General features: G+C 38.2%; 1 protein-coding gene across 1 annotated transcript; it reads right to left on the bottom strand.

The window, feature by feature from the left end:
* Positions 1 to 1,002: 1,002 nt before the first annotated feature.
* LOC124775840 (peptidyl-tRNA hydrolase 2, mitochondrial-like) lies at positions 1,003 to 1,488 on the bottom strand. Its single transcript, XM_047250675.1, has one exon. The coding sequence runs from the start codon at positions 1,486 to 1,488 to the stop codon at positions 1,003 to 1,005; it is 486 nt and encodes a 161-aa protein (XP_047106631.1).
* Between the last annotated feature and the right edge of the window lie 16,225 nt (positions 1,489 to 17,713).

The following is a 17,713-nucleotide window of genomic DNA, read 5'->3' as shown; positions in this document are numbered from 1 at the left end:
CAAAATCACTTTTTTATAGGATATCAGGTATAAGATAGATTGCAACTCACCATAAAAGATGACCCACTAAGTTGCAGACAGCCACAACGAAAAACCTGATACAGATGCAGCTGTTGGCCAAAGCCTTCCTTAGAAAATAAACACACACATTCACACAACCATGAACACTTCATGCAGACTTAGCCACCATCACTGACAGCACACAACCAAGAACACCTCACGCACACTCGGCCGCCACCACCACCAGCAGCTCTGACCAGATTCCAGTCAGAGTTGCCAGTGATTGTGGCTGAGTGTGCACGAGGTGTTCTTGCTTGTACGTATGTTTACTTTGCTGAGGAAAGGTTTGGGTGATAGATGCACGTGTAATAGTCTTTTTGTTGTTCTTGTCTGCAACTTAGTGGGTCGTCTTTTCAGTGAGTAGCAATCTGCCCTATTCCTTATAGTGTTATTATTCGAATCTGGAGTTTCCATAGTTTATTTTAAGTGTTTAATTTAGCATCACACTGCTTCTTAAAAACCTATAAAATGTGCTCAGTTATCAACTGAAGCATATTAATATTAATCGTTGTAAATACAGACTTTTCTCTGACAATCTCCCCCATTCAAATGTCAGCAAAAACATGAAAAGACAATTTGGTTGGGTTGCTTGGGGAAGGAGACCAGACAGCGAGGCCATCGGTCTCATCGGATTAGGGAAGGATGGGGAAGGAAGTCGGCCGTGCCCTTTCAAAGGAACCATCTCGGCATGTATCTGGAGCGATTTAGGGAAATCACGGAAAACCTAAATCAGGATGGCCGGACGCAGGATTGAACCGTCGTCCTCCCGAATGCGAGTCCAGTGTCTAACCACTACGCCACCTTGCTCGGTGACAATTTGGTCTTCTGTACTTTTAGCAGCTTTGTTTGTCACAATTTAGAAGTACAGAAATGGAGAATTTGAATTCATGTTTAACATATATTTGTACATGAAACTGTGACTTTATGCTCTACATAAAATGATTACAACAATTTAAGGTGTTTCGTCACTTTATCTACTAACGGACTAGGTCCTGGGCCTATTCCTAGAACAGTTGCACATCCAGGTTCTAATTGAGTTCTTCCTGCATCTCGTATGAGACATGAAACAAGATTTAGCTCTTCTGCTTTTCTCTTGAGTTCTAATAAACACTCTTCTCCATCCTTATCTCCTTTGACAATTATTTTAGGCTGGCCTACACACTCCCATAAATTTAAAATATCTGGAGCTCTCGCCTGGCACCTTTTGTAACAAGACAAAGCTGCATGGGCACACTGAGAAGCCACTTTCCCTTTGCCCATTTGTAAATCAGGTCTGACAATTAACACCATTTTCACATTATGTCCTGTCTGTGCTGCTTCTATTGCAACCTTCCAAATACTGCTTTTTTTAAGGATGCCCCTGCTCAAAAGAAGCTGACAAGTAAAGGCTATTCCTGCCCCTGCAAAGAAGGCCGTGTAGACGTCCATGTCATTAACTTTTAGCTTTTTCAATTTCCTTCAGCACTAATCTGTTTCTTCCTGTACACTTCCATACAATTACGAAATTCATTCACAACATCTTGACACTTTCTCCAGTCTTGTGTTTCGGCAATACATTCCTAGAACATAGGAAAAGTATTATTAGTTTCATTATTATTATTGTTATTATTTACTATGCAACATGATTATTTTCTACAGCTAAAGAAATCTTTTACGACAGTTACATATGTGTAGATGCAGTCAGATACAAACGAAGACTAGTGAAGGTGAAATGGTGACTAAGAGTACGATTATAATTCAAATGACAACCACCAGCCAAATGAGTGCCTGGCTATGTATTATATACTGATAAGGGATGTTCACATAAGCTCTCATAAAAAAAAGAGTATTAAAGACTGTGCTATTTCAGTGAAAAGAGCTACCAGTGAAGCTGGACACAAATATGCATGACGTTAACACACAACTCAAAAGTGAATTATTGGAGAGTAACACTGGATATACTTCAGTAATATGCCTTACTGAAAATCATATGGACAAAACAAGAGTTTCGTCAGCAAGCAGCAGGTTGCGAATAAATATAATGCAATACTGTCAAGACAAGCTGTTATAATACTGTAGTTATTAAATGCTATAAAAAAATAAATAAGAGAGACAGTTTAGCAGAGACAGATAACGTATAAAGTTGACTGTTTGGGCTAATTTCGAAATCCCACAGCCGTATCAAATTCTCTTAATAGTCTTCAATAATATAGTCAGAAGAGTTTCTGTTACTCTTCGGCCGCAAGTTCTACTAGTATTAATGTACACCAGTAGAAATAAAAGCATCATAAAAAGGTAATAGAATCAGCATACCTGAACCTTGTAATGTAACGCTAGGCATCCTGTCTTCTTTAACATTTTTTCTACGTGGTCTTCAACATCGTCATTTTCTAGGGGTCTCATGTTACGATCAGTTTCACTTTTCTCGCTACAAAAGTATTGTATGAAAATCATTAACTGGGCGTTTACTGATCTGTAATGAGAAATAAACCACACAACACAAGTGTACATTACATAATACTTACACACGACATGTAATATAACATCAGTGCTGATGAAGGTGATTTTAAATATCCCTGTGTAACAGAAACAAGGAAACCAAAATTATAATTCTGGAAGGATCAGGGCATGCACGATACTACTGCTACAACAACCCGACAAAATTGCAAGGTGTACCACACTCAAAAGACATAAACAAACAACGATTAATTATTTTTCACTGATTAACACGTTCAAAGCACTCGATAAAAGAGGTGCACATGCATTGAAAACTTGCACAATGTGCAATATATTCGCCATCTGTATGTACAACAGATTTCTTCTTTCGTGATACCATGCTTGCGTATGTAATTCCGTTACACAGTGACAAATAACAAACTAGGTATTCAAAAACGAAGTAAAACAATATCTCTTTATTCACTCGTTCTACGATTTATTTGAAATGAGGTGTAATTTCCACAAAACTCCAGTGTTTATGTTACAGAAATCTTAACTTGTAGATAACTGATAATGGAGTGTGTAAAGCTGCGTACACACTAGGGCAACGAAGGCCAACGAACGACAGAGCCTGTATTCAGCCGTAAGTTGGTCGCCAATGCACTGACATTCGGCCTCTCATCCACACCTGACAAAAGGAGTGAAGCCAAGGTACTGGACCATTTGGAATCATAGTTGACTCTTGCAACTAGCCATTGTCGCTCCTGTGTTTGTTGTTGTAAAATAGTGTGTTAATTCTAATTTTATCGGCCGATATTGTGAGGGAAGAAGAGGCTTTAGCAGTCGTCGCATGAGCAGCGTTTGTTTTGCTGCAAGAAGATGATCATCATAAAAAGAAGGAGGAGGAAAGACGCTGGTGAACGACCTCTCTTAAAACTAATGAGTAGCGTGATGTGACTAAATTTATGTCTACCTTAAAGCTGAATTGGAATATCGGCTATTTCATAATTTTTACTTCATGAAACCTACAGATTACGAATTGTTATTGAATTGTGTAGAGCCTAGTACTAACACTACTACTACTACTACTAAAATTTCCAACGATAGCACGTTTTTTAGAAGTGCAGCAGAAAACTAATAGTCACTTCCAGTTTTGTTTCTCTTTGTCATTCACGGGAAAAGATGTCAATAACGACACCGTATTCTTTATCACGTTGTGCATTCACTACTTTCTAATAGCTGAGTTATTTTCCTCCAAGCGTCTAATCTCTTCAGTCTGTTTTTATAATCACAGTTCATAGGAGCCCATAAACATTTCCATTCACAATAAACTCTATCAGCTTTAGTGCTGTCTCCATATTTCACTCTGTACTCCAGTATTTTTTAAACACAATAAAATACACACCCTAAGCGAGAGCTGGCATTGCGTGTAGGTGGAAACAGTGACTGTTTAAATTAATTTTATGAGTAGAGCCACAAATCGCATTTAGTATGTTTTATTGACTGGTTTCGCTCTTTAATTTCACAGCCAACTGCTGTAATTTAAACTGTAAATTCCAGAGTTTCGCTCTTAAATACAGGCCCATTCTAGAGACACAACAAATAGCTATATTGTTGCCAACAGTTAAAGTGAGCTCCCCACCAGTTTCAAGTGGAAAAACCACCAGAAAGCTACTAACAAAAATACCCCTACTTTCATAATCGATAAAATTTCCACTAACAATTTTTTAAAATTATTATGAAAGAAAACAATAAGTGTATTAGTAATTAGTTTCCTTTATTATTAAATACCATAATAAAATATCCACAATCATTAAATGAACTTACAGAAAATAAATTAGTAAGTCAAGGTTAGGAACGTACAAAAAGTTCTATAACAAAAGCTAATTATTTAACGAATTCATCTTCTTCAGATGAATCATTTTTGTCTGCATCATCATCATTGTCATTTTCAGATTGATACTATTCTTTGGTACTGATTTGTTTTACAACGTTTATTGGAATTTCATTTTCGTTGCAGCATATTCCTTCAAACCTGAAACCAGCAGTTAAAAGATTTAACTTCATTCTATTCCTCTGCTTGTTTTTTATTACATTCATACTACTCATAGTCACTCAACATCGGCATTGGAATGAGGCAGTATTATGAGAGTAATCGTAGAAGTCGCTAATTCCTAAAATCTGGATTCCCCTTGAGCATCTTTGAAATGCAATACTTCATTCCAAATTTTTATGTATCTTTGGTCTCGTTCTAGTTCAGCAAAAGAATTTGTCGCCATTGATCATCCACTCTTGCTATAAATTGTACACTTTGATTGAACGGAGCTATTATATCAATTAGATTTTCTTTTTTGTGGTTAAGTGCTTGTTCAATACTTATTCTGGAATGTTTTTCATAAACATTAAATTTTCTGGTAACCTGTTTTTTATTTCTTCAATCAGACTTACTGTAAATATTATGCACCAATTACACATTTCCTCATCTTCCAGTGGTAATCCTTTTTCTCTCATTTCAAGCAGCTGCTTTTCAAAGTGGAATTCCAGATAACATCTTCGATGGAAGGAATCATGAATATTTTGAGTAAAAATGCTAACTTTATTTGTAGGTTACGTAACTTTGCTGATAAGCATGTCTATGAGGTTGGTCAACTCAAAGAGTTTGGTGTGATCTATATCTTTCGACTCGAACATTTTATTGACTCTGTGTATTTCAATTAATATTGGATGTAAAAATGAAACATATGCCTATTAATCCCATTCACAAACATAGTGTCCAACAACTCTGTCATGTGCCACCTTTTGCGCGCTTAAGCTACAGAAAAATGTGTTTTTAGCTCTGAACATTGCATGTATATTCTTGATACAGTGGATTCTATTGACAACCATCTTGCCTGGCATGCTTGAACTATTTTCAACGGTTTCTGTCCATCGTTGATGGTTTTGTATAGTTCCTTATAAAGAGATTGTCTGTCTCTATAGTTAAAAATTCCAAATTTCTCAGTATAATTGTTTTTGGAGCAACTGAAACAGCCAGTTGCAAGGAATGGTACAAGCAACATACTCAAATCAGGTGTGGTACCTCTTCTTTCAATTTCGTAAATACTCTGTTATTTACTCCAACAATAACAGAGGCATTATCTGTACCAATGCTGATTAAATTTTCAGGTCACAAATCGAATCATTGAAGTGTCTTCTTAATAGCAGAGACAATAACTTCAGCATTAGACTCATGCAGTTCAGCAAAGTCAAGGTATGTAGATACTATTTTATGGTGTAATTTACTGTAATAAACTATAGCCAATCACAAATATTTGTGTACAGCAGTATCAGTAGATTCATCAGTTAATAAGCTAGGTTGATCTTTGTAATCTTCTTTTAGAACACCAGTGAAATGCGTTGCTAACACGTTTTTCATACCTGAGGTGGACTTAGTTCTGTGCAGCTGAACTTTTTCGATATCTTATTCATGACTGTGACCATTTGGGAGAAAACGGTCGACTATATGTCCCGAGTTCGAGTCTCGGTCCGGCACACAGTTTTAATCTGCCAGGAAGTTTCATATCAGCGCACACTCCGCTGGAGAGTGAAAATCTCGTTCTGGAAACATTTTCCAGACTGTGGCTAAGCCATGTCTCCGCAATATCCTTTCTCTCAGGAATGCTAGTTCTGCAGGGTTCGCAGGAGAGCTTCTGTAAAGTTTGGAAGGTAGGAGACGAGGTAGTGGCAGAAGTAAATCTGTGAGGACGGGGCGTGAGTCGTGCTTGGGTAGCTCAGATGGTAGAGCACTTGCCTGCGAAAGGCAAAGGTCACGAGTTCCAGTCTCGGTCCGACACAGAGTTTTAATCTGCCAGGGAGTTTCAATGCAAGTCTTGCTTCTTCCTTTTTTTGTTGCCCATGGGTTCTGACTTAAAAGCAATTTTAGGCTGCATCGTTACAACCTGCAACAATTTACTTAGTCAAAGACTGGTCAATGATATAAAACCGATCAATGAATGACTAACCAATTTAATAAAAAGGGTTGCTTGCTTTTTATTTTGTATATGTTTCTTTGACATCCCATGAGACTTCAAATTTCCATAGTGACTCCTTAAAACTATACCACAAAATTTGCACTTCACTGTCTGACACATAGTACTTTTAATAACTGGAAGCCAATCTTTGAAATACTGGTCTTGAAGCCAAGAATCTCGAAACTACTGTGTATATTGTGGTTTCGGCATAGTCGTGAAATAATACCATACACCGAGAGTCACAGTTGTATAGTGCACACACCGAACGACGACAGTCGAGTTACCTTTTATACACATCTGAAGCGACGCACCCTGCGTGAGCCAACAAGTACTCAGTGGGTATTCAAAGCGACAGTGAAATACGTGAGCACACATTGTTTGAAACTGGTTGCTGCACTCCCTGCACCTGTGCAAGCCACGTTTGCTCGTGAAATGAACTGTAACTAGGTGCTACTAAATACTGTTCATTCTATAGGGAATCCCTGCATGTAGTGTATTGAGTGTGAAGGATCGTTTGATGTCACATTGTAATGCATCAGTGTTGTCTTTGCAGCAAAAGTTCCTGAAACCAAATGAAGTAGAAGTAACATATTTCGAAACATATAAATAGCTCAATGGTTGAGAGATTGCATTTTCTGTAACTGAAACTGAATTCTGCTACACCACAATAAAACCCACCAGCCACTAGAAGGAATATTTCGCCATTAAAAGAAGAATAGAAACCACCAGTTTTAGTGGAAAATCCACTAAGTTGGCAACACTAATCGTTACTGAACCAAAGGACATTCGATGTGTTGTTCTCACTAGGAGAGAGGTCCCAGCGCCAACCGACCACCACGCTTTAAAGTTACCTTCAGTAGACCGAAGCACAACCAAGGCCAAACGCTCATTGGCTCTGATTTGCTGCACATATACACTAAGCAAATCTAGGCTAACGAAATGGTTTGCTGTCGTTCGTTGGCCTTCTTTGGTCTAGTATGTATATGCCTTAATGTAATTGCTTTGTTTTAAGTAAAGGCTGCTCAGCACCCAATAATCTGCCCAAATGTCTGTCTATGTAGTAAAAAGTCGCAAATCTCGTGTGCTTATACGACACAATTTCAATACAGACTGTCTACTGCAGGCGCACCTTCTGTTGGCTTAGGAAAGAACATTCAATGGCAAGCAGCTACTCTCTCATGAAGACTAAGTTCATGACGCTATATTGACAGTGCAGGAAATTATGCTGTGGCCTGTGCTCCTCACCCTTAAAAGTGTTAATAAAGTGACAGAGGTAGCAAGAACTATCTAAATAGTCAAGATAGTGGTTGTTAAGGCATCAGCTGATTTCAAATATCACTGTACTTCGAGAGTTACATGGTGAACCTGACGACTGGTGAAATTGTTTGTGAGTGGACATGGAGACACATAAATACCTACTGGCATGCACTAAAATATTTTGGACTAAGTCTCAGCTGGCAACAGATGTGGAGGCCTCATCTACTAACCATCCAACAGAAAGCCCAAAATATACTAAAACTACTAATAGGCCAAACTTGAGGATTACACCCCTACACTATTCTCCATATCCTGATATAACCCATTCTCTGCTGTGTGAATGTTGCATGGATCTGTACCTCACCCAAGTTCTATAAGTCTGTCCAGATTCTTGAACGCCATGCACTCCATCTGACTTTCACATCCGTTTACCTTTCCCCACTTGGATCCTCTGCCACACTTTCAAATACCCACCCCTCCGACCCACACTGAACAACACCGTATCTCCTGTACTATTTCCAAACTATATTCCAAGAACCCCATTGTCTGTCCTCTGATCACTAACCCTCATATACTGTTACTCCTTCACAAAAATGTCCCTCTATCCCTACTCCTACACACACTCCTTATTCTATCTCAATGCAACTTCAAGCACCTCCCTGTCCTTGACAATGTGATCTACCTCAATATTTATCCCTCCTACCAACTTTAGCTCTTCCACACCTATCCCACTAACCATCAAGCCCCCCTCTCCTTTTCCCTCTCCATCCATACCTATTCCTTTCCTCATGTAACTATTACCCTCCTCATACGTTACTGTCTGTGTTTCCACTATCAACCTCTCCTCCTCCTATTATCTCCATCGTTTCCCTACCTGACAGTTCCTATCTCTCTACCCACACTCCTCAACCATGTGGAACATAGTCTTTTCTCCAACAGCACTTCTCACCGACTGCAACTCCTTCAGATTTTAAGTGAGAGTGTAGCACTTCAGTGTTTATCTTTTCATAAAAATTTCACATTTCTGCAGTGTTTTTTAAAAAGCTATGTATACAGCTTTTAAAAAGGTATATACATATGAAGGTTCGGATGAGATTATCTCGAAAACTATACATCAGTTAAAAATAGTAGGTAAGACAAGTTCGTAAGCTCAAAGATGGACATCAAATGATACTACACATGCTCTCGAGCCCCCACCCCCTTGGGTGGGGTAGGGGGAAGCTTTTAAATCTTAAATGGAAACACCAATTTTTTATTGCAGATTCCGGTTCTCTATAAAAAAGTAATCAAGTTTTGTCTGAAACATTTTTTTAAGCCATTGACAGATGGTGCTGAAATCGAGAAAAAAGTAAAATTGGGGAAAAACTCTGATTAATTTAGAACTATCCGAGAAAGATGCATCAAATCGAAAAAAATGTGCACCAATTCTTTCATTAAGCCAAATTAAGCTATTTTTTTTTACAAAATGTATCCTATCCACCACAGTTTTTGATGGCAGAAGGTGGAATGGTATTAAAATCTTGTTGGGGAACTCTTCACAATTGCATTACTCCCCGTGGCCAAACTGCGAACTATGGGTCAGTATAAAGGTTGGTGCAGTGTGGTCAGATGTCTCTTCACTTTCATATTGTGAACTGTAAACGTCAACTGACGAAAGTAAATTATTCCTTAGCCAAACATGGCTCACTAGCCTCTTACAGAGATTGTTGATATGATGTTAATTTTAGGTGAATGTCATAACAATTACGGTGCAGCTGCACAATTGTAGTGGATCGTTTCCCAAACACACAACATCCAAGCGAAAGTATTATTCGAAATTGCACTCAATGAGCTCGAAAAGGATTCATGCACCGTCCACCTTGTCATCGCGAATACAATGTAAATGACGCTCGTACTCTTACTGTTCTCGCCTGTGTTCAACTGGATCCCGAAATTAGTTGTTTTTTAGCAGTCCGGTTTTGATTTTTAAATTAAAGTAAAACGACCACAAATTTTGTTTCTCACTTTGTATTATTTTATATTCACTTGGCTGGAAAGCCAAATATTGTACCATTGACAGCCCATCTGCCCCCACATGCATATGGGGTGATGGGGATAAACTAACAATAAAGGAAAAAAATACCTCTTGGTCCTTGTAACTCCTCATATAACATGGTAAAATGCTTTTATGATGAGACTAATTTTACCATATGAACGGCTGGTAGCGAAATTGCGATTTCTGACAACAGAAATAAGTTACAAAAATTTAAAATTTCTATAGCAGTGTCTAAACAATAACTGAGACATTCAAGGCTAAATAATTGCTCTGAAGAGGGATTCCTTGAAGACAAGTTACACTACTGGCCATTAAAATTGCTACACCAAGAAGAACTGCAGATGATAAACGGCTATCCATTGGGCAAATATATTATACTAGAACTGACATGTGATTACATTTTCACGCAATTTGAGTGTACAGATCCTGCGAAATCAGTACCCAGAACAACCAACTCTGACCGTAATACGATACCACAGTTCATCAACAGTAGTGACTGGCGTATTGTGACGAGCTAGTTGATAGGCCACCATCGACCAGCCGTTTTCAATTGGTGACAGATATGGAGAATGTGCTGGCCAGGGCAGCAGTCGAACATTTTCTGTATCCAGAAAGGCCCATACAGGACCTGAAACAAGCGGTCGTGCATTATCCTGCTGAAACATAGGGTTTCGCAGGGATCAAATGAAGGGTAGAGCCACCGGTCGTAACACATCTGAAATGTAACGTCCGCTGTTCAAAGTGCCATCAATGCGAACAAGAGGTGACCGAGACGTGTAACCGATGGCACCCCATACCATCACGCCGGGTGATACGCCAGTATGGCGATGACGAATACACTCTTCCAATGTGCGTTCACCGCGATGTCGCCAAACACGGATGCGACCATCATGATGCTGTAAACAGAACCTGGATTCATCTGAAAAATTGACGTTTTGCCATTCGCGCACCCAGGTTCGTCGTTGAGTAGACCATCGCAGGCGCTCCTGTCTGTGATGCAGCGTCAAGGGTAACCGCAGCCATGGTCTCTGAGCTGATACTCCATGCTTCTGCAAACGTCGTCGAACTGTTCGTGCAGATGGTTTTGTCTTGCAAACGTCCCCATCTGTTGACTCAACCATCGAGACGTGGCTGCACGATCTGTTGCAGCCATGCGGATGAGATGCCTATCATCTCGACTGCTAGTGATACGAGGCCATTGGGATCCAGCACGGCGTTCCGTATTACCCTCCTGAACCCACCGATTCCATATTCTGCTAACAGTCATTGGATCTCTACCAATGCGAGCAGCAATGGCGTGATACGATAAACCGCAATCGTGATAGGCTACAATCCGACCTTTATCAAAGTCGGAAACGTGTTGGTACGCATTTCTCCTCCTTACATGAGGCATCACAACAACGTTTCACCAGGCAATGCCGGTCAACTGCTGTTTGTGTATGAGAAATCGGTTGGAAACTTTCCTCATGTCAGTACGTTGTAGGTGTCGCCACTGGCGCCAACCTTGTGTGAATGGTCTGAAAAGCTAATCATTTGCATATCATGGCACCTTCTTCCTGTAGGTTAAATTTCGCGTCTGTAGCACGTCATCTTCGTGCTGTAGCAATTTTAATGGCCAGTAGTGTAAGTATCTCAGTCATGGTATGTAATTCAGATGTGTTTTGAACTCCACATATTATAATAAAATCATGGGAGTGGAAAATGAGATATTCTTCACTTTGTTTATGAAAATACGGGAATTTTCTGTTCCCTGTCTGATGTCATATCAGTAAGCGCCAGAACATAAAACTTCATTCTGAACTCTAGATAAAGATTCATAGTCTCTATGGAAAGTTTTCTTTTGGTAGTGTGGTGGTGAACTGCACAGTTTACCAAAAGTTCATTCTTTTTATTGACTACATGTTCCCTAGAGCGTAAACGTATGGAAACATAAATATCCCTATGTTTCTGAAGACACTGCTGCAAGATGTTCTTTTGTTAGTTTAGTATGATGTGCTGACATTACTATACTGTACAATAAATAATTTTATTTTTTACTACATAGTCACAAAAGATTATGGCATAGGATAGTACTGAGAGGAAGTATGCTAGCAACCCCTTATTTAGGTCAAAAGAACATGTATTTCTAAATGGAAAAAAAGAAGAACTAATTAGTTTGGTTGTCTGGAAAGATTATTTTGGAATTAAAGTTTCCCAGTTTGCCATTAGGTCAACTGTTCTTGTTTTTTCTATTAAAGAATTATAAGCAGCTGCCTTCTTATCTAGCTCACTGGAATCCTTAGCCTGATCTTTCCAAAAAAACATGTGGAACTACTATATATTTCAGTAAATTCAGCAATGAACTGCTTAACACACTGACACATATCAACCATTTTGTAATTCACTGCCTCAGCAAAGACGAGAAACACTAGATTGAACAAACAGCTATCTCAAACACGTTTTGCCACTTTTTGCACACCAGTCTCCTGTCTACATGGTTACTTAACAGGGTGTTTTAATATGTCACTGTGCTGTTGTTGTGCTGAAATTAAAAACTGTTTAAATGTCTTTGACCTGAATTAAATTTTCAGACAAGATGTATAATTTTGAAGTATTTGTTTAAAATTGTAGCGACTGTCCAAATTGATGAAAATGGAGAATAGTCAAGAACATAAGGTATCTGGTAAGGCAGACAGTAGGAAAGCAAAGGGCAGTGGAAGGGAAGCAGTAATAGGGCAGAACAGACATAGTGAGGTATCATTAAGATTTGTGTATGTGGATCAGTGCAGCAGTTGTTACATACTGAAAATACTGAAGAAAGGAATCTATCAGATAGGGAATGTACTGCAGGTTTGAAGACTTTTTGGAGGAAAAAAATAAAAATGACAAACAGAAAATGATTAGGGACACGACATAAAAACACCAGAGTGTAAGCAGGGGATTGAAGTTTCTATGTAGCAGGGGCACAATTGACAGTCTGAAAATTTTATTAGAACAAATGTTAAAAGCAAAAGAGGATAATATTAAGGAAATTAAAGGAGGGATGGGAAAATTAAAGGAAAATTGGACAGAGTGCACTATGGACCAAAGGAAGAGTTTAGAAGTATGGGGAACAAGACACAAAGTCAATTTAAGAATATGAGGATACAATTCTCTAGGGAATTATACACAAGAGTGAGTAGTTTGGGTACTGAAGCAAAAAAAAAATGTAAGACATTTAGACTATCAAGCATTTATGCAAAAAGCATAAGGAGATATAGCGAACTGATGGGAAACCTCAAGAGCCCAGTGAATGGAATGATACAAAACTTGCAAAAACAAGCTACTGGTCTGTGGAAAGGAAATCTGATTTGCAGAGAAAGTTGGAAGAAGGGATAGATAACAGAAAAGAAATAGAGGATCTCAGATAAAAGACAGAAGAAATGCAACAGCTGCTTACTCAGATAGATAATAAAGTAGAAAATGTTCAAAGATATTTAGAAGATAGATTTGTGTGAGGAATAAGCCTCCTACAAATAGTTTCAGCATTGCCTGATTGATCAGAAATTTAAGCTAGAAGGGAGTTTACATCCTGTAATTTTCGTTAGGGCTATTAAGGGAGATTTACCAAATAAATGGTTTGAAAAATAAAAAACTGATTTTGTTAGGAGTTTGTCGGAGGGTGATAGTGTTTCATGCCCTCACAAGTCCATTCTCGAACAACCATTCAAATTACTTTTCAGAAAAAAACTTTCAGAATGTATGTCCTGTCTGTGGTACTAGTTTTAAGCACATTACATTTCTCTGGCTGTCAAACCAAAATCTTCCTGAATTAAAATAGTATGATAAGGAATCTTACAATTTCCTATAAATTTTCTCTGAAGTACTCTACCACCACAGTTTCTGAGGTGATGGTCTATTAATGCACCCAATTACCCTGTTTGAACCACTTCTGATACTTATCTTCACCCAGATTATTTCACATTTGGAGTCTGTAACAATATTACCAAGTACTATTGACTCCTTTATGGCAAAAAATACACTGACACCATTAATGTTTAGCATATGCCTGTGATATAAATTGTAATATGAACTTAGGAGTTTACAGCTATTCATTTCCAGTTTCAGCCAATCTACGATTCTTAATACTATGTGGGCATTATTATGTGAAATAAGTGTGCCTAATTCTGATATCTCACAATGGATGCACATGGAATTTATTAATACCACATTAACATTTCATCTTACTAATCAGCTAGGGTGAATGTTCTATTTTGAGGATAGCCTTTCTATGACTGTAACAGGTTCAAAATGGCTCTGAGCACTATGGGACTCAACTGCTGAGGTCACTAGTCCCCTAGAACTTAGAACTAGTTAAACCTAACTAACCTAAGGACATCACAAACACCCATGCCCGAGGCAGGATTCGAACCTGCGACCGTAGCGGTTGTGCGGTTCCAGACTGCAGCGCCTTTAACCGCACGGCCACTTCGGCTGGCGACTGTAACAGGTATATCGTCATTAATTATATGGGGAGATTACTCCAATAAACAAAACATAGGCATGCCATACATGCTCTGCTATCTGAATAGCATTTTTAGTCGTTTAGTGCGCTCCTGACATACTGAGAGGGACCCTGCAAATCTCCAGCTGATATTAGGGGCCAAAAAATCAGCATCTGAGATCATCAACAAATTGTCTGAACCCCTGGTTTGGCTCTTTCACATGGCTTCAAACCACAGAACTGCAGTGGATTCCGGACATGATGCTGCAAATAGTGAGGCATACCCAACACTTGTGTAAAATTAGTTCTTTTCAGTAATTCAGCAGACTCTCTAAAGAAATTGTGGATTGTCTCAAAACACATCTAACATAATTGGTGCCTACAAGAGTTGTGATTTGCAAACATTTGCATCCATTGTGTACAATAGCTGCTGGCATGGCCCTCTCTAGATCTCAGTTGATTATTTCTGGAAAACATGCTGAATGCGTGCTGCATTTCATTCCTGGCCTATTTGAGGGGTTCCACTACCCACCCAATGTCAGATCTCCCAATGACCAACATTTCCAGCTTGTCCATACACGACAGAAATACTGGCCGCAGACTCAACAGAAGAGATGTCCTCTGGTGTCCTAAACATATTATCACTACTTGGCAACACCTCTTACCCATTGCTAAGTTATAAGAGGACAGATGCATGTTTAATTCCCACATTTGTCTCTCATCATTGTCAACCACTAACCTTCAAATGGCGACAATCTTCCCAGATTTTAAGCATTAGAAGTTGTAGTGTCTTCAGGATTTCCAATAACACCAGAACTGTTACAGCTTTCATCATACTTACACCAACGATGCTTGCACCACGCTTGTCCCAACGATGCTGCTTCTTATGGCCGCAGCTGAAGCCTGTCAGATGTGGCCAAAGAGGTTTATAGCTGTTTCTGTAAAGCTGAAAGTTCACTTTGAATCTAAACAGAACAAACACATTCCTTATCCTTTTCTCACAACGTAAAACTATAAGAACTCATGTAAATATACTGGTCAGCTGAAGCCTGTCAGATGTGGCCAAAGAGGTTTATAGCTGTTTCTGTAAAGCTGAAAGTTCACTTTGAATCTAAACAGAACAAACACATTCCTTATCCTTTTCTCACAACGTAAAACTATAAGAACTCATGTAAATATACTGGTCAGAGTAGCCACACTGACTAAGAAACTATTAGCAGACCACAGTGAGAGACAGAGATCAAACTACCATCTGTGGTGCTGGAGACAGCATAAATGTACACTAATAAAATTACAACACACAAAATCAAGAAAAAATCTAGAGGTAATTGTCATAATTATTGGTGTAAGTACATTAGCATTGGTCATAATTTGTTGTTAGTATACTTACCAGAAATGGCCAGTAGTGGCTGGTTCTACATTTTAATACAAAGCTTGAAATCATTTCACATACCTAAACACTCTCTTACATGATGAGATTTATGGAACATCATCTGTGAATAAATGAATGAGTCAATGAATGGTACATATGTGCATTGACTTGGAGATTTTTAGTAACTTTGAACTTGAATGGAATTTCTCATGTGCAAAAAAAAAGTGGTGGATATATATCCATTTTTAACATTACACTGTGAAGCAATGGAACAGGACAAAACTAAAGAACTGTCTCCTTCAAAAATAAGTTTTCGAAATCTAATACCAAAATTAACAAAATATAAAACAGATTTGGTAACAAATCACACAAAAATTGGTCAAAAATGATGCCAAAATTGTCAAGAATGATATCAAAATTGTGAAAAATTAATGATGACATTGGCCATAACATAAAAAGATTCTTTCCTATCTTTGGCAACAAGGTGTGCTCTGGCTTGCAAACTGAAATGAGCACTTGCCCACGAAAGGCAAAGGTCCTGAGTTAGTCTTGGTCGGGCACACAGTTTCAATCTGCCAGGAAGTTTCATATCAGCGCACACTCCACTGTAGAGTGAAAATCTCATTCTGGAAACATACCCCAGGCTGTGGTTAAGCCATGTCTCCGCAGTATCCTTTCTTTCAGGAGTGCTAGTTCTGCAGGTTCACAGAAGAACTTCTGTAAAGTTTGAAAGGTAGGAGACGAGGTACTGGCAGAAGTAAAGTTGTGAGGACCGGGCCTGAGTCGTGCTTCAGTAGCTCAGATGACAGAGCACTTTCCCGCGAAAGGCAAAGGTCCCGAGTTCGAGTCTCGGTCGGGCACACAGTTTTAATCTGCCAGGAAGTTTCAGGACAGCTATTGTGCATACAATATGTCCTTGTCTATTTCCAGTAGTATGTCATTTGTGCAATCAGCTATGACTTCCAAAAAACAATAAAAATACCTCAAAGTGTGCAGATGCCTTAGGTGACTGTCTCATAACTCAGAAACCAATCATTTTGTTTGAAATTTTCTTATTATTCTCATATATGAATTTTGATGTTTTGCTATTGACTAATGTTTTCAATACCCTGTATCACTCTTGAAACATTTCAGTATTGTATATAGATGGCCTTAAGATCCTTATTGCACCTTTATAATACATTGTTTATTACCAATGTATGTAAATATTGTAAAGCTATGGAATTTAATTTGATAAGATGACCCTACAGACTGGCCCCCTTCGATTTTATTCATATTTATCTTATCCTGTGGTTACTATCTGAACATCAATTTCTTAAAGCAGTACTATACAAGTCTCAAAAAAAACTTGAAAATATCACATCTGAAGATTTGAAGGTTTTGGAGCACTCTTCAGACACAATACATTTCGAGTATATTAGCAGAACGTAGTCATTTGCACTGCATAGAAGGCTAATAACTGTGAAGTTGTTGGCTCAGTTCTCAGTAGCAGCAATATTTCTTTTTACTTTTATTTGAATTCTACATTTATATCCAAATGGAAATGTTAATTGACAAAAATAAAATCATAATTTTTAATAAAATGTCTTCTTCTTTCTAGTTACTAATCAAGTGAAAATAAACTGAAATTTGACCCAAAAATCCTAGATAATTAATTAGTTTTGTGTTTTTGTACTAAATTTTGTCTAAAAAGAAAAATATGTTATTTTTGTTTAAAATTTATCCCAATATTTGTGAATTAATATTTCCGTTTGCTTATAAGTATGGATTTCAGATGAGAGTAAAAAGAATATTGGTACTATTGAGAAACAAACTAATAAATTCGCGACTAAATCTACTAGGGTAATGGAACCCTGTTGAAATGCTCAAAATGCTTTGTACTTAGCAGCACTCGAAAATTTTCGACCCTTAAAAGGTAATTTTGTTTGTTTGTTTGGAAATTGCATCATATTGCTTTAGGAAACTAACGCTCAGACCTTGTAAGCATGAAGAAAATTGATTAGGGACATTTTGTAAAATTGTGACATCTGAAGTATAGTTAGTCTTTTGTGATATATTTGCAACAAGTCGACAGAGAGAGAGAGGCATATAAGGTGAGCACT

This window comes from Schistocerca piceifrons, chromosome 2, assembly GCF_021461385.2.
Source record: "Schistocerca piceifrons isolate TAMUIC-IGC-003096 chromosome 2, iqSchPice1.1, whole genome shotgun sequence".
Taxonomy (NCBI): Eukaryota; Metazoa; Arthropoda; class Insecta; order Orthoptera; family Acrididae; genus Schistocerca; species Schistocerca piceifrons.
This window is presented reverse-complemented; position numbering and strand designations above follow the sequence as displayed.

Coding starts and splice junctions, on each gene's coding strand:
- LOC124775840 (XM_047250675.1), bottom strand. CDS start 1,488: ATGGACGTCTACACGGCCTTCTTTGCAGGGGCAGGAATAGCCTTTACT.